The 18,152-nt window shown below is 42.8% G+C and overlaps 1 protein-coding gene across 5 annotated transcripts in view; it reads right to left on the minus strand.

The window, feature by feature from the left end:
- The window catches only part of elmo1 (engulfment and cell motility 1 (ced-12 homolog, C. elegans)), a 105,607-nt gene that overhangs the window by 53,334 nt on the left and 34,121 nt on the right, over positions 1-18,152 (minus strand). For all 5 annotated transcript variants that reach the window (XM_086279167.1, XM_086279165.1, XM_086279166.1 and 2 more), the window contains exons 2-6: positions 7,521-7,672; positions 1,605-1,645; positions 1,361-1,433; positions 1,215-1,265; positions 945-1,114 (exon numbers count right to left, since the gene is read on the minus strand). In XM_086279167.1, coding sequence (XP_086135293.1) covers positions 945-1,114; positions 1,215-1,265; positions 1,361-1,433; positions 1,605-1,645; positions 7,521-7,598 — 413 coding nt within the window. In that variant the 5' untranslated portion in view covers positions 7,599-7,672. The remainder of the gene's footprint in view (positions 1-944; positions 1,115-1,214; positions 1,266-1,360; positions 1,434-1,604; positions 1,646-7,520; positions 7,673-18,152) is intronic.

An 18,152-nucleotide genomic window follows, 5' to 3' on the forward strand; every position in this document is an offset into this window, starting at 1 on the left:
GCGAAAAAAGTCCTCGCTTTAACCTTCAGTTGAGACGGTCTCCAGGGCACTACGCCTGCCCTCCACCCCCCACCTCAACACACACTGTGAGTTTTTGGATGTGCTGAACATGCAAAAGGCAGAGTATTTCCTCTCAGCTGTGTGCAATATCACTATCATGGTCACCAAAGATGAACAGGAGCTGCTGGGCACTGTGTGAACCTGTTCTTCTCTTTGCAGCACAGGGTAGCATTGTTGAACCCGAGGCAAAACTTATGCACAAGGTTAGGGTTTTCATTCAGCGCAAATGTATGACTGATTATTTCATGCAGTGCATATAATGACATTTGCTATATGACCTAATAACATCCGCACAACTCTGCAGCACGCTGAAATAAAAGCGTTCCACATCAAAGGCATCTTCACAAAGATGGCGATGACACGAGACACCAGTAAAATAAATCCAGCTTAACAGAGTGAACTGAGGAATGTCAGTGAATGAGCGGCCAGTCAGCTGCTGTAAATGCTTTGAACTTAACCGGTCAGACTGCACAGTGCAACTCCAAAGATCCCCTTTTATTCTCACTGAAATCGGAGATCCACCTGAATACCATCCAAACCTGCAGCCCTTTTAAATAACGCCGGGGTCTTGTTACAAATTTGTGGTTCGTTACATCAGGCCTGTGAAAAATAATGTCAGCGATATGTGAAATTAAATATGGTAAGATTTGAATTAGGTATCCCATCGAACTGGAGTCTGTGTTTGCTAGTTTTGATGGATCACATTCTTGAGTCAAAGTCTAATATTGCCACATAAATCCAAAATCCAGAGGAAAACATTGGAAGTGTGTACTCTTCCCTGCTCCCTATAACACACATGCACAAACAAAAAAGATGCTGCAGGGGAAAACGGTGCAAACAAGGCAAATCCAAACAGCAAAAGAAACAGTCTTCTTCTCACTTACTCAGTCCCACTTTCCACCATCTGAGTGAGCAGCGAGATACCGTCGAGGTTGATGAACTCCTGGGCAAAGGTGATATCCCGGGACGCGTTAGCCAGGTCCTTAAGAGCCTCCAGCTTGGCGTCCATGCTTGATGACTGGATCCGTTCATGAAGCTGCACTGCCGTCTGGTACTGGAGGGCAAAAGGGAAAAGGAAACAGGACGTGTCCCAGATTGTGAACGATTTCATACGTATTCACAGAATTTGCTTTTTCAAATGGCAAAACACTTACAGGAGAGGTGGTCAAACGAAGGATCGAGCCGTTCTTAATGTCGCTGCGATTCTGTGGAGGATTACAAGGACACAAGCAGAAGTTAGTGTGCACTTCAGGCCTTTATATCCCCCTCTTGGATACAGCAGCTTTGCAGATGAGCAAACCTTTTCTGTGATGTAGAAATTTGTCGCGTCAGCAATCTGCAGAGCAAAGTTTTCAGGGCTCCCCAGGGACCACCTAAAAGGCATTGGATAGAGACAAAATACACTGTGTACTTGGTTTAAAAGTGCATTAAAAACAGCAAATAGAATTCAAGTATGGGGGTAGGGGACAGTTAAATTCTAATCCAAAAGACATGAACTAGTGCATACATTAAAAAAAAAAAAAAAAAAGCAAATGAAGACTTACCCCTCGCATACTTCTTTAATGATGGCTGAGAGAGGCTTTTTCTGGGAATTAAAAAAAAAGGCAAAACTACATTTAGTTCACAGTCTAGTACTGAGTTCCTAAAACAACAGGCAATTCAGAGAGGGCTGCAATTATTTTATTTTGCGGGACTGGCACAATGAGAGGCTGTTCTTCAGGAGCCTGTATTTATCCAACTGCTGATGTGGGATCATCGACCATGGCTGCTGCACCGCTTCATTCATTATTAGTGATTCAGTGTTTCTACAGCGGTGCAGAGTACATCTTTTCAAGAACCACATTTACAATTTCACAGCTAAAAAATTGAATGACGATTCAATGAAATATACAGAAACCCCTCAGTTCCCCAGGAAGCCTAAAACAAGATACTGTCTAAAGTGAAACAAGTTTCTTAATCTAGATCTGGGGACATCTAATAACAGCCTTAGTATACCATCAGTGAAAGATTTAGCATTACAAGTCAACTCATGTTGAGGCCAACCTTCCCCCCCGAGGGGCAAAGGTTACACTAAAACTTTGATGTTTTATGATGCTGACGTCAGCCTGCTTTCACAACAACACGCTGATGTCTAACCTTTGACCTATGATCTTGAAGCATTACAAACTAAAATGGAGTATTTTATTATCTTTAACCATATTATTGGATTAAAACTGGCTGTAAAACTTGAGATTTTATGGTGTCATTGAAAAAATTAAATGTGTGTTGTACAGCTCTCTCCATGCCCTTTCATATGATATATTACTCAGTATGGTTTGTTAAAAAAGTTTTCAGTGTTAACTTTGACCTTGGGTGCTAGCTATAAAGTAGCAGAGCCAAATGCTCAGCTAACCTATGTACTCTGGTCCTCCAGGGCCTGGTATATTGTTGTGAAGTTTGAGAACAGACAAACAAACTGAGCCAATTACACAATGTTTACTCATTACGTAGTTGGGGCAGCACCTTTTTTAAATGACTTTGATCAACCAAAGATAATAAAAGTACAGAAAAACAATATCAGGTTCTGAATCAGGATACTTCATTTTCTGCTGGGCCAATTCTAACCACTCTTTTCTTTAAATTCTTCCCCCCCCAAACGCATGAAGATGGATTCGTTTGAGTGTCTATATATCAAAATATACGAGCATATTGCATTATTGCTTTTCTGGGGATTAGCCCAGACAGTGAGAGAAGCTGCGGTGATGAAGACAGACAGACAAAAGATAACGATGGCAGGATGGTGGGCATATATGACAAGGAAAGAAAGGCAGAGTGGTGACAGAAAAAGAGGGTGGGCTGTTTGTGAACAAAAGGGAGAAGGGGAATAAACAAAAGCAGGAAAAAGTATGTGAAAAGAAAAAGTGTACGCATAAAAGGAGTTTGAGTCTTTTTTTTTTCCTGCTCTCAGTGTACTTATAAAAAGCAATGCAGCTAATAACGAGGACAACAAACAGAGATGGACACAGAAAGATGAAAAATTAGGAGCATGCAAGATGTGTATGAGGAGGGAAGCGAGATAAATAAAAGCAGCGTGTGCACGAGAAATGCACACGCTGCTTGCTTGCCACTGCCATCATCCTCAGGCTCTGTGGGAGATACAGTATGCTGCTAGGCTACATGCATAATCTCTATACAAACTCACGCAAGCACAAACACTCATAAAAGTACTCGACGCTACAACCACGTTTCTAAAAGTTTTCAGCTATTTAAACCCCATATTTACCTTAACCCCCCCCCCCTTCACAAAAACAACATTTTAAATGTTGCATCAAAGACATTTTTAATCATTTTTGGGAAAAATAAATGCTCTTAGAATTTAGTGCCAGTTACATGTTTCAACCAGAGGCATGTTTTCCACTGTGTTGCATCACTTCTTTTAAAAAACACTCAGAAGGCATTTGGGAGCTAAAAGGGACCGATGCTGTAGCTCTGAAAGTGAATATTTTCAGTGGTGACGCTGACAGACATGGATTGCAGAGAGTCCCTCTTTCATTACAGATCATGCTGCAGTAACACGAGCAGAATGTGGTTTGGCATTTCAGGAATAAGCAAACCCTTCCTAGAAAATGTTGCTCCAAAACCTGCATACGTGCAACGTTTGCATGTCGTCCAAGCCGCTGCGCGCTAAGGAGCCATCGTGGATGCTGGCTTGTTATTTTTCCCACGACAGCAACTGAAGCTCAGAGGATGGAGCATTCATGATTAAAAAAGAAAAAACAAATCTGATTTTGATTACTTCCTTGCTTACAGAGATTTCTTCAGCCTCTCAGAATCATTCGGTTTTTGCAGATGATGCAACTTTAGGATTAAAAACTTCATTGTTAAATTGCTGAATTATTTGGCAGCTCTTGACAGAGTAGTAAAACCCTTCCCATGTTAACTTCTCAGTGAATCATCCTCTCTGGTAAACTCTTTTTATACCCAGTCATGCTAATGTGAAATAAGAGAGAAACACAGAGATGCTTCCAGTGACCCTACTTTATATGTTGCCTATTATGTACCTATAAATACAAGCAGTTCTCCAAGCTTTAAACTGACTCTGTTTCCCCGTCTACCATTTCCCTGTCCAACCTCCCACTACATCTTCCTCTCCTTTACTATTACTTTCAACCCACACGAGCCACTTTGTTTAACTTACTGTAAGCCCAGTCGGGAGTACAGTTCAAGGGTAGCACCTACATAACCGGAATTCACTTTGTACAAAGGTGAAAAGCAAAGCTGTTCTCTATAACATCCTATACCACCCACTAGATTTCAGCTCCTGTTACACCACACAATAGTTTATCTAAGGAGTTATTCCACTTTAGCACATTTGGTGGTTATTCTTTTTTTTTTCCCCCCTCCGAGATCATTTATATGCAATAAAGCATGACCCGCTAGAACCTGCTAGCCATTTTTGCACATTCACTGAAGGTATTTAGTCTTATTTCACTCAAGGAAACAGTTTAATACATCCCTCTGGACTTTTCTTCTGTTAACCACTGTGCTTAGATGCGTGCACACAAGCACACACCAAAATATAAATAAATGCCTTTATTTTTAGTTTTCTATCTTTTAACCACAGCAGTGACACTAATATAAAACCAATTTTAGCACATTACCTAAAACTAAGTGGGCTGTTAGTCTTAGAGTTTGTTTCTTGCCCCTTTCCACCTGCAAACATTCCTCTCATCCCTCTACTCCACCAGAAACCCCACCACCCAATCCTCCCCCAGTTTCTCTATTGCCTTTCTGATAAACAAAAAGCAATTAAAAACACTTAAAAACAACTGTCTAAACTTGTAGCGATTCCCCCGCATTCCTACATAAAGGTTGGACTTCTGTGCCTGAAGATGTTTGGAGAGATACAGAAATCACAGAGACACACACCGAAGCAGATGTAGCCTAAACACACTCACGCGTGCACTGCAGAGGCGCATATACAAACAGACAGAAATAATAAAAATACACATATTTGTCGGCATGCACATGGATACAGGCACATGCATGCACACACACAGCAAATGAGCATGCACACGCATGAACAGTAACAACGATCCATGTTGCCACACAAACACACCCACGCACATTTTCACATAAGCAGAATTTTACCTGCGTAAACAAAATTTACACATACAAGTTTTCAGGCATGTACACACACATACACACACACTTTCTCTGGGTATCAAAACAGCTCGAGCTGCAGAAGCCCACTCCCCGTCGCATGAGTCAGACAGCCATATGCTGCTGCAGGGCCTATTGTACAGAGGAGATGCAGAGGGAGGAGGAAGAGGTGGGGGTTGATGGTGGAGGACAAGAGAGGAAGAGGCACAGCGCGCGCAAGTTTCGCAGTCACAACAAAACACGGGGAGGAGGAGTGCGAGGGGGGAGCGAACAAGAGCGAAAGCAAAGAAGGACAAAGAGGAGGAAGGCAACACAGAGGTGGAACAAGAGGAAGATGACAGGGAGAGATAAAAGGAGGAGGAGGAGGAGAGGTGGCTTAAAGAAGTAAAGACAGACCTAAGCAAAGCTAAAGGCAATCTACTCAGACTGGAACAGCGCTGCTGATAAGGGGGGGGGGCATTTAATACAAAAACCACACCCCCTAAATCTCTACTTAAGTGTTTAAAGCACCAGAAGCACATGTACTTCACAGTTCAATACTTCATTCACTAGTTCATCCATTGAGAAGGGCAGTTGTGACTCCGGTTACCACGGTGACTCATAGCTTTTACAATCATTAGCCCATCTGTGAGTCACACAAACAACAAACAGGCCAATTTATAAAACTGTATGTGCAATCAAACAAAGTAACAGCAAAAATGTCCCCCCCACACACACACGGGGTAGTTGCTGTTTGGGCTAATTATTTTATTAGCATGTAATCTAGCGCTGGATAGACCCCGACAATCTGCCGACATACGGCATGGCCATTATCTGTGGGCTCGTAATGGATGCGAGCTGCGTGCAGGCGAAAGCAGCTGCGACGCAAATCTACACAGAAGTGCAGTTTCAGTTTTAAAAAGCACACACCAGTGTTGTTAACTGTTGAGCATAAACGTAGCAACTGCATTATGTAAATCAGTGGAATATATAGCTATGCACTGATGAGGTTTCATAGCGCTTTAGCATTGCAGCTATTTAATGTTACAGTTTTTAAAAAACAAACGATAAAACCCTCCTTACAGTCGTGGAGCTCCACCAACCAATCAAGTTGCAGTTTAGATCTGTGTTTGTCCAGATGCATGCAATATATCAAGTGAAGACTTGGAAGAAATTTAATAGTGAAAACACTGCAGATTGAAGAAAGAGGAAGACCACAGAGGAGATTCATGGATGTAGCAAAAAAGTTCATACAGAGGCTGGAAGAAGAGGACACTAGGGGTAGGGTGAGATAGCGGAAGAGAGTGATGGTGAAAAGAAGAAACCGAAAGAAGGCGAAGAGGGTCGCAAGATCTCCTCACGCTACCGAGTTACAGTGCAATAATCGCCACAAACAGAACATTGTGATGCTGAACGTCTTGGGTAATGGCCCAAACTGCGTGACATCACAATGATCCTTGACCACGACCATTACTTTAAGTGAACATTTGTGTCAGATGAAGCGAAACTCGCTCGAGGAGTTCCTCAGACATCACAGTCAAAAGAACAGGAGGTCACAGAGACCCTGACCTTTGACAGGCAAAGTTAATCCATTATTCCTTTGAGCTTTTGTCCAAACCTACTGAAATTTCCCTGAAGGTGTTCAAGAGATATCACATAATGCCTCTGACCACAGCTGTGACCATTATGTTTTACATTTTAAAAAACAGCATCACTAAGATTCATTGATATTGTAATGTGACAGATGCATAAAGCTTTAACTGAGTTTGTTTTCCATAGCAGACAATGTAAGAGTGAGAAGGTTGCTCACCTGTTTTGTACATGGTGTTGTGCTTTATACCAAATCTCACCTCCAGTCATATGAATACTTTTTGCTCTGACAGTGAGCTAAACAGCCCAGGTATTTACCCACAAACATCCATATTTTTTGTCACTTTTCTTAATGACAGAGCCAGCCTCTTTGCATTCAGTGAAATTTCTTTAAAGCTATGTCAAAGCTGTGACTAACTGTTAAACATCTTTAATCAAGGCCACATCCTTGAGGCTAATTAGTATAATTGATGGGAACAACGCAAAAGCTGCACCAAGCCCTGAGCACATCCGCCCAGCCGCTCCAGAGAGAGACACCTACAAACATCCAAGCGATTTCATTATATACACAGCAACGGATTACTGCGCAATAATGTGTTCATACAAAACACGCACTGTGATTATGGTTTTTAAATCTGCACGGTGAGCGTCACAGACCCCAAACATTTTTTACTGGTTGTGCTGGATTTAAAGGACAGTAATGTCTGCAGGTGAGATGACGGTGTCTTTTGTTGCACTGAGGCACATACCTGGTCTATCTCCATGAGCTTGGGGAATGCCCCCGGCCACTCAATGGCCACCTTGACAATATCTGCCGGCGGCGGCATGGCTCCCAGGGTGGGGGTGAGAGCCTCACTGCCTCACACCTCTGTCAGTACTGCTGAAGATGGCTCATCCAAACCTGTAGGGTAGAGTGAAGGGGAACAAAAAGAAGCAGAAAATGAGGCACATTAGTCACTGATGTTTGCTTGTGTTAGAGTTGTTGAAATTCAAAGACTATTTTAAGGCCAACAAGGACAGCGCTGAAAAATAAGACACAGCGCTCTGGGGGGGTGAGCGCAAGCAAATGAAACTCATCTTCAGGAGAAGCTAGTGAACTGCTAAAACCAATAAGATCACTTTCGTATAGCATTTAAATTTTTAGAGGAAGTTAGTCAACTGACCTACTTACATCAATTTACTATAATTTGTGCACCCACAAGAAAGTAAACACTCTGGCTCTTTTTATTTCGTACCAAGAAATCATCTCAGGTAAGGCTGGCCAACAACAGTGGGGGGTTTAGCATCAGTACCAGTTTAAAAACCACAAATACACTGCATGCTGTTCATTAGCCCACAGCTAGGACAGGCTCTTCAGTTAAGAACTATGCTCTGCATGCTTATTCCTGCAAATACTGGCACTGAAAGTCATACGTGAATGCAGTTAAACTTCTATCGCTTATGCAAACTAAGGCAGGCAGACTTTTTATTTGTCCTCTGAGATCAATTTTTCCAGGGGTAGACTAATTTAAAGTTGGAGTGTGGTACATTTACATATAAATAACCATCCAATAAATTCGAGCCCTTGCCAAACAAGCTCATACAATGCTGATTAAGCCTATCACAGCCACGTAAATCTCTCTGTATTTTGCAAAACGGGAGTTTTAAATGTGGTTACTGCAGTTACTTTCTGTACAAGAATTCAGAAGGACGTTAGAGCAACTAAGTGCATTTACTCCCACTGCCAAAAGGGAAGACAAAAAGTCCACACATCTGGATATATTCAAATTGTTCACTGGTGTTCGAGTCAAAATTCAACTGCTACTCTTGGTTCTATTCTCAATTCAGACATTTTTGTCCAGCAGAAAAACCATAAACCACTCAGCAGCATCTTCCTGTGACTCAAGCAGTGGAACAGTTCAGTTTGAAAGTCCCTTTGGACATTTTCACATAATAGTTCCTGTTGCTTTGGAGAGAGGATGCAACTGCCACATTAAACCACATTAGCATGAACATAAGAGTCAAAAGCAAGCGGTTAAACACGTTAGTAGCGCAGAGCTTCTTCCACAGCCCTGTGCAGTAGCACTTGCTTCAAGGGGTATCCCTTCAATTTAGCATATAAAAGGTCAGTTTACTCATCATGGGGCGCATAAAACAACCTTAAAAAGATCTGAGCAATGTCTTCTGTTATTCTGAGTGAGCTCTGTCAAGTCTGAGTAAACTACTTAAGTGACATGACCCAGATATCTTAGCTTGGATGGATAAAAAGACTTGATTAGCTGCAGATTAAAAAAAAGCTAAAACAAAAAAAAGTTGATCTGCAAAAGGAAAGCAGAAAAACGATGAAGCACAGATTAAAGAAGATGGATGTTAGTACTTGGCTTGGGGATGGGTCACAACGTAACTGAATTTTACAATTATACCTTGAATCTGTACAAGCAACCATGTGAACTCTTGTTCATAAACAAAGCAAAGGCAAAAGACGTCAACACTCACTCCACTTTCATGCAATTACCCCTACGCTAACACTGAACCTGTAATCCTCCTCCCTGACCCCTCCTCACAGCCCTTCAGGGCACCAAAAACGGCATGATATCTCACATAGGAGACGACAGCCAGATCGACCTGAAAGGCTGTGGATAAGCCAGTTTGTGCTTCCACAGCTTAAAGAAAGGCAAATCAGAGTCACCCGGAACCGTGCGGGGAGAGCTGAGCAAAACCACTTCTGTGTCCTTGCAGGGGGTCTAATGAAACCCGCCAGTGGACGAGTCTCGAGTGGGAAATGTAGCATAGAAATCCGCATAATCAACTGAGGAAGGCATCAATAATTTACCTTCTCAGCTTGTCTAAAAAAACTCAGATAATCCTAGTTCCTGGTGAAGAAGTCTGATTACATATTTAATTTGAAAATGCATATTGTATAATGGCTGGCTCAGACTAATTCCTGGGAGAAAACTGCTGAGCGGAATATGGTGTTATTATAGTGTTAATACACATGGCAAAAGCACTTGTGGATGGATGACTGGAGACGTGTTTACAAACACTGACCACATGTAATCTATGCACGTGTGCATTTAAAGAGAGTGTGTTAATTTAAGGACACCGGCCTGACGTTGTGTGTGATTCACCCCATAATAATCCACATAGCCTTTATTCAAGGGCCCGTTGCCATGGCAGCTGCTGCATCAATAGCTTGAGATGTGGATGCATTTTCTTTCCAAACTGCATGCCCATACTCAAGTCACGTTTGTCACAACTTCACAAAAATGAGTCACTCCAGCCCTCTGCGTTGAACGAGCGTGCCTGCTGAAGATTAGAACGGTTTCTTAATGCATGTTAAATACTTTCTGATACACTTTGCCTTCAGTGATGTTCAGTAAATTAGTGTTTTGCTCCGCTTTCCAGCTCTGTAACCTTACGCAGAAAAGATAATGCCACAAAAGATGAGGAAAAACAAAATGGAAAGACAACACTGAAAGAGATCTATGTAAACATCTGGATAAACTGAATTCTTGAATCCTGCTTTTCTATTTGTTCACAAAAATGTGCCTTTTAAGAAAAGAAGAAGAAAAAATTAATTTCAGGCTCATCCTGTTTTTTCCATGTTAAAAATACATGTCCCAAATACAGGAGCCTTACTGTACTAACACATGTATGATTCATTCAGTTGCATTACACAAAGAAACTCGCATTAGTCATCTATGTACAGATAATCATCCCTCTCAAAACTGACCCGAAGTCACAGAGAGACAGAAAATGAAAGCTAGAAATCTGCTGTTCTTGAGACTGCCGTCAACATTTTTAGCCCTGATATTCCAGTGATTTTAATGTTAGTCCACTGTTTAATTTGTCAGTTTCCTCAGGTTAAAATATCACAGCAACGTTTAAGTGAAATATCTCAACAGCTGTTGGATGAAGAGCCATAACATTAGCTAAAGCTTGTACATTCACATGCTCTTCAGATGCTCCCATTTCCAAAGTTTTCCTGATTATTCCAGCACACATACAACACAGTGCATTAAAGACCCTCATGAGATGAAGGGTACATGCTAAACTTTATCCTTTAAGGTTAACACACCATCACAGTGAATCTAAGACTTTAAGTTGACACTGTTTTCTGCACCAACATGTTAGCATTATCTAAATATCAGGGACCCCCAACAGAACCCAGTTGGGGTTTTTTAGGTTCTAAGCCTATATTAACTATTTGATGATATTCGATGGTACTGGCATTTATAACATCTAATAAATGAAATGTGAATAATGAATTGGATAACCATAAAAAAAATGGATGGCTGGATACCAGAGTGCAACGTTGGGTTTTTAAATAATTTCTCTAATCAACAATCCCCTTTTTGTCTTTTAAAAACACTCACAAAAAGTAAATAAGTAAAGCAGTTTATTTGAATGTAATTGTTTCGTATTGCTTTAACTAAACCTACCAGTGCAATTTCTGGGACTTCCAGTTGTAACTAAAGGCAAACAATAAAGTCCACTGGGACATATTTCTGTTGATGTTATCACAGACATAACAGGATCTGATGAGTAACATGAAACTGGAGTGCATAAATGCCAAAGATAGCTACTGTGATATGTTTGCACCAAGACTTAGGCTCAGTTCACCGAGTACCCTGCTGTGATAACACAAAGAAATAACCAAAAATTACAGGAAGATCCATTAAGTGAAGAATTCGAGAGACTTGTTTGTACCTTAAGTCAGAGCACAAGCTCATTCTCCTGACACAGGATTTGGTTTTTCCAATAAGGATGAGAAGTGTGTGCGTGTTTGTGCGTTTGTATCTGTATGTGTGTGTTCCCAGCACCTTGTCATCATCTTCCAAGAACTTCAGATGACTCAAAGATGGACTGCCTTGAGGCATATTGATTGGAAATACACACATGTGCACGTACCAGGCCACACACACGCACACATTATCTAAAGCTTCAATTTAATTGAGAAACACAACGTTTCAACACACATAGCACACCAGAGCTACAAGTGGTCCAGGACTCATTCGATCAACATGTTTTTCTAGCGATCGACACGCCGCGCTCCTGCAAACAGCTTCTTAGAAACAAGCTTTTCACACCAGGATTATGTCTGGCGTCCGTATACGTTTGCCTTCATATCTACAAAAGATCATGATTTACATGAGCCATGTGGTCTGTGTATCAATTCCCTTATCTGTCACTTTGGCATCTCGCTGCAGCCTCTTTACACTGTAAATGGAACCTTGTTATCGCGCTAGCTGCTGTCACAGCTCATCATGTCAGAGCAGGTGATTTGCTGCAACCTGGTTTAGCTGAGTTTGAGTGACTGAGTGTGTTTATTTTACACTCTGCTAGAGGGTTAAGCAGGCCAGCGGGATAAAGAGCTCATTCCATCTTTTTTTATCTTCTGGATCTGACCCCGCTTCTTTTCTCTTCTCTGCTTTTCTACCGCATCTGATGTTTTATTGCTTTCATCGACCTCTTTTTCCACTCCGTGCTCTGCTTCTCTCTCCAGAAACATATTATTTTGCAGAATTTGACCCAAATAATACATATACACTCACCGGCCACTTTATTAGGTACATATATTCAACCGCTTGTTAATGCAAATATCTGATCATCCAATCAAATGGCAGCAACTCAATGGATTCAGGCATGTAGACGTGGTCAAGGCGAATAAGAATGGGGAAGCAGGGTGATCTAAGTGCCTTTGAATGTGGCATGGTTGTTGATGCCAGACAGGGTGGTCTGAGTTTTTCAGAAACTGCTCATCTACTGGAATGTTCCCTCATAACCAACTCGTGGGTTTACAGAGAATGGTACAAAAACTGAACATATCAGAATCAGAATCAGAAAGGGTTTTATTGCCAAATGTTGAGCAGGTTTACAACATTAGGAAATTGCTGCGGTGCTTCAGTGCAAACATGCTGTCATAAATTGCGCTTAAATAGACATGAAAAAATAAAAGTAAGAATAAGAATTAAAAGTGCTACGTAGAAAGATATATACATGAGTGCAGGTGGTGATCAGTGCCAAACATGGAATGATGCAGTGAACACAGCATAGGGTCATGAGTTAGTGGTGGGAACAGTCGTACGTTTATTGTTCATGTGTCCAACAGCAGAGGGGAAGAAACTGTTCTTATGGCGAGAGGTTCTGGTGCACTTTACAGGAAGGGCCAGAGTCGTCTCTATTTTTTGAGGCGACTGAGGTCCTTCAACATCTGCCAGAAAATGCTGAGGATTTTCTATGAGTCTGTTGTGGCCAGTGCGATCCTCTATGCTGTTGCATGCTGGGGGAGCAGGCTGAGGGTCGCAGATGCCAACAGACTTAATAAACTGATCCGTAAGGCCAGCAATGTTGTGGGGATGGAGCTGGACTCCCTCAAGGTGGTGTCGGAGAGGCGGATGCTGTCCAAGATAAAGACAATGTTGGATAACACCTCCCACCCACTCCATGACATGTTGGTCAGTCACAGGAGCACGTTCAGTGAGAGACTGAGATTACCGAAAAGCACCACTGAACGACACAGGAAATCATTCCTGCCTGTGGCCATCTCCCTGTACAACGCATCCACTTAACACACTGTTTGCTGCTACAGCTACACATGTTTCTTTTCCAACTATTTATTTATGAGTGACTTATGTATGTATGTATGTATATATATGTATATATTGTACTATTCTTAGTTAGCGTATTGTCTGTCTTGTCTTAATGTTGGTTTAAAATGGAGCACTGTAACAAAAAATAATTTCCCCCAGGGATCAATAAAGTATTCTGATTCTGATGATTCTGATTCTGAATGGACCGGAGCCTCCTGCCTGAGGGGAGCAGGTCAAACAGACTATGTCCAGGGTGAGAAGGGTCAGCTGAGATCCGAGCTGCACGCCCCAGTGTCCTGGAGGTGTACAGGTCCTGCAGAGATGGGAGTCTACAGCCAATCACCTTCTCAGCAGAGCGCACAACACGCTGCAGTCTCTGTTTGTCCCTGATAGTGGCTCCAGCGTACCACACGGTGATGGAGGAGGTGAGGATGGACTCGATGATTGCGGTGTAGAATTGCATCATCGTCCGTGTTGGCAGGTTGAATTTCTTCAGCTGCCTCAGGAAGTACATCCTCTGCTGGGCTTTCTTAATGACGGAGGTGATGGTGGGCTCCCACTTCAGGTCCTGAGTGATGGTGGTACCCAGGAAGCGGAATGAATCCACAGAGGTGATGGGGGTGTCAGTCAGGATGATGGGGGGGAGTGGAGCTGTGTGCTTCCTGAAGTCCACAATAATCTCCACTGTCTTCTGGGCATTCAGCACCAGGTTGTTGTGGCTGCACCAGGACACCAGACGTTCAACCTCCCACCTGTAGGCAGACTCATCCCCGTCCGAGATGAGCCCAATAACGGTGGTGTCATCTGCAAACTTGATTAGCTTGACAGACTGGTGGGTGGAGGTGCAGCAGTTGGTGTACAGGGAGAAGAGCAGAGGAGAAAGAACACAGCCCTGAGGGGAGCCGGTGCTGATGGTCCGAGAGTCCGAGACATTCTTTCCCAGCCTCACATGCTGCTTCCTGTCCGTCAGGAAGTCGGTGATCCACCGGCAGATGGGATCAGGCACATTCATCTGGGAAAGCTTGCCTCGGAGATGGTCTGGAAGGATGGTGTTGAAGGCAGAGCTGAAGTCCACAAACAGGATCCTGGCGTAGGTTCCTGGGGAGTCCAGATGCTGCAGGATGAAGTGTAGAGCCATGTTGATGGCGTCGTCTACAGACCTGTTGGCTCTGTATGCAAACTGCAGGGGGCCCAGGAGGGGGGCCGTGAGGGTCTTGAGATGGGAGAGAACTAGGCGCTCAAATGACTTCATGACCACAGATGTCAGAGCCACGGGTCTGTAGTCATTTAGTCCAGTGATCCTAGGTTTCTTGGGGACAGGGATTATGGTAGAGGACTTGAAGCAGGCAGGCACATGACATGCCTGCAGTGAGGAGTTGAAAATGCCAGAAAACACTGGGGCCAGCTCGTTTGCACAGTGTCTGAGGGTGGCAGGAGACACGCCGTCTGGGCCGGGAGCTTTCCGAGCATTCACTCTTAAACTGCTTCCTCACATCTGCTTCATGAATATGAAGAGTTGTGGTGGGAGGAGGTGGTGTGAAATCCTCTTTTGTGTGGGGTGAGGAGGGGGGTGTTGTAGGTGAACAGTTTGAAGGTGGTGATGGCTCTATGGAGGGGGGAGAGGTGGGGGAATTAGTGTCTAAAGTGCCTCTATTGTTGGGGCCGTTGGAGGTGTGAAGGCTGCCTGATGGCTCGTCAAAACGGCAGTAAAAGTCGTTGAGGGTGTTGGCTAAGAGCAAGTCATCAGTGGAGTGGGGGGTTTTAGGCTTGTAGTTTGTGATATTCCTAAAACCTTTCCACACAGAGGCCGAGTCATTCTCTGAGATCTGCTGCTGCATCTTCTCAGAGTGCTGATGTTTAGCAATGTCCACTTCTTTAGTGAACCTGTACTTGGCCTCTCTGTAGCAGTCCCTGTCTCCGCTTCTGAACGCCTTTCTCTTTTCCAGCCACAGCTTTTTGAGTTTGGGAGTAAACCAGGGTTTGTCATTGTTATAACTCACCCTGGTGCGTGATGGCACAATGCTGTCCTCACAGAAGTGGATATAGGAGGTGACAGTGTCCGTAAACTCGTCCAAGCTGTTAGAAGCAGCCTTCATTGTGTCCCAGTCTGTAGACTCCAAACACGTGCGAAGCTCCTCCACAGCCTCGTTGCTCCACAGTTTTTTTGTCCTCACGACAGGTTTGGAGAGCTTCAGCCTCTGTCTGTACGCGGGGATTAGGTGGATCATGACGTGGTCAGAAAGTCCGAGTGAAGCGCGGGGCACCGCGCGATAGGCCCCGCTGATCGTGCTGTAGCAGTGGTCTAATGTCCTCTCCTCTCTGGTCGGGCATTTAATATACTGCTTAATATACTGCTTATATTTCGGAAGCTCATGGCTCAGATTGGCTTTGTTATCTACTGAGCCGCAGTTTTCTGGATAGTTGCTGCCAAAGGAGAGTGGCCAGACATCTTTGAGCTACAGTTGCTCAAATAACCACTGAAGGTATGCAGAAGAGCATCTCTGAACGCACAACGTCAAATCTTGAAGCAGACGGGCTGCAGGACAGAAACCACACCGGGTGCCCCTGCTGTCAGCTGAGAGCAGTGTTTAAGAACAAAGAAAAACTGGGAAATTTGCACAAGCTCATCAAAATTGGACAACAGAAGATGAAAAAAAATATACTGACCGGTCTGAGTCTGGGTTTCTGTCACAACATTCAGAATGTAGGGTCAGAATTTGACATGGTACTGTAAGTCGAGGACCAGAAAAGCCTTATTGGATGCTCTCTTTTTAATTCTCTTGGTGCAATCTTCATATTTACACGTTGTATTCAGCACCATGACGCTTATACAATGAACCCGCAGTCTAACTGTTCCAGAGTCAAGCCCAAAGTTATTGTAAGCTTTGAAAGTACATGTGTGCAATTAATCTGTCCTTATACACTCGCCCACCTGCTGTTACCAGGAGGCATTTAGTGCTGGGTTACAGTATCTATCTTCCCCATGATTACATATAAACAGAAGAAGCTAGAGCCTTGTTGATACTGGAATTTTGGAGAGGGTACCAGTTTTCTTTAGAGAGAGAATATTATTTGATTTAAGTAAAAAAATCAGAGAAAAGGATTATGACTGTTTTGCTTTTGAACATTATTTAAACCCAAATAAATGACAAATACAAAAAAAAGACTGAGACTGTGAAATTATCAAAGTACAATTTATGCATCTTTCCATTTATAAGTTTAATTTAATCATATAGTCCATTAAACAGTTTATTATTGTGTGATTCTGTCACCTGCCAGAGGTAGAAATTAAGGAACAAAGCCATCAGTAAAGAGAAGAGAGATGATGACAGCAGAGGAAACAGAGGGGAGAGAAATCTTGTGTTTTGTTAGGCAATACTAGGTTTCACCTCAATAATTCATGATGTGTAATAGGAGGGTCCCACAATCTGTGGAGGGACGAGGGGAGGGTGAAGGTGAAGGCAAGGGAACATGAGTAGGAACAGAGGTAGGAAGGCTACGAGAAGCAACGTAAATGAAAGCGGGGCCGACAGCGTGTCAGAGAAAGTTAAAATGAAGGGTACTGATAATAAATAGAAAGCCAGAGAAAATGTAATAAAAAACAGAAATAAAGCAAAAAAGAAAGTAAATCAGCACATTATAGACATCTGAGAAAGTAGAACAAAAGAAAAGGAGAAACAGAGGGTTAAAAATAGAAAGACAAGGGTTATTATCGCATTATATGGACGTATCAGACCGCAGGATGACTTGTGCTAGAGTATGGTGAGACTGGGCTGCTCCACCAAGAAACTTTCTGTGAGAGCGTCAATGTTGTGACAGAGACCATGAGACGGCACTTTTTAAACACCGTGATGTGTCGCCTAGCAGCACTTGATGAACGTCAGACGCCTTTAACACATTTACCTCAGTGTCGCTCTCAAACTCGGACATTTAAGTGGCATTTAAAGCAGCACGACCTGAGGAGGCTGTTATGTGCAAACACCCTCACCCAGGATCAGGACTGGGCACATTAGAAACTGGGACTGTTGTGGAGGGCCGAACCCTAGGAAAATAAGCCCCCATCCCTGCATTACACAGTCTGATCGGGTAACACTTTTACATAGTTTTTATTTGGTTATTAAAGTCTGGTTAAATACACAGTTTAATAATTAATGCATTTACCTTTTTCTTTTTTAAAAAAAGAAATAATTTAAAGTTGTAAAAAATGTAGCCAAATTTCTCCACTCTCCAAGACAACTCTCTATTTGACTCATCTTACTTGTCATGATTGTAACAAGTTTCTTAACTGCTCATCATTATAACTTCAACCTCTTACAACTTACATAATGGAGATCTGTTATCATTCTGTGGTTCTACTAGAGTTCAAAGAAGTCCCCATTTCTTTCGCTAGGCCTTGGCACAGCACATCACTTATCGTCTGACCAGCTCCTGGTTCGAGAGCCATTCCCACTACCTTTCAGCCACATTTATTCTGATTGGCTGACCCTTGTCAAAAGAAGGCTTGAACAGCAGGTGGGTGGGGCTTGACCGATTGCGATTTATTAAACTTATCAGCAAATAGCTGGTACGTGACATATAATATCATCGTGGTCTTTACTGCGCTCACCTTCATCATACAAAAGAGCAGAAAGGGACTGATTGGAGCGGTCTGAATCAGGGCTTACCTGCACATGCTGAACAGTATTAATTATGCTTCAAGAAAACCAAAACGTGCAAGTACTAACAAGACCTTTTTATCCCCCTATATCCACAAAGACCAAGCAAAACGCAATGTAAATGTAAAAAAATCCTATCATAACACATCTGGTC

This window comes from Aulonocara sp. 'chitande type north' Nkhata Bay, linkage group LG22, assembly GCF_057382095.1.
Source record: "Aulonocara sp. 'chitande type north' Nkhata Bay isolate Kocher_YH1m ecotype deep benthic linkage group LG22, A_spYH_male_GT1.1, whole genome shotgun sequence".
NCBI classification, from domain to species: domain Eukaryota; kingdom Metazoa; phylum Chordata; class Actinopteri; order Cichliformes; family Cichlidae; genus Aulonocara; species Aulonocara sp. 'chitande type north' Nkhata Bay.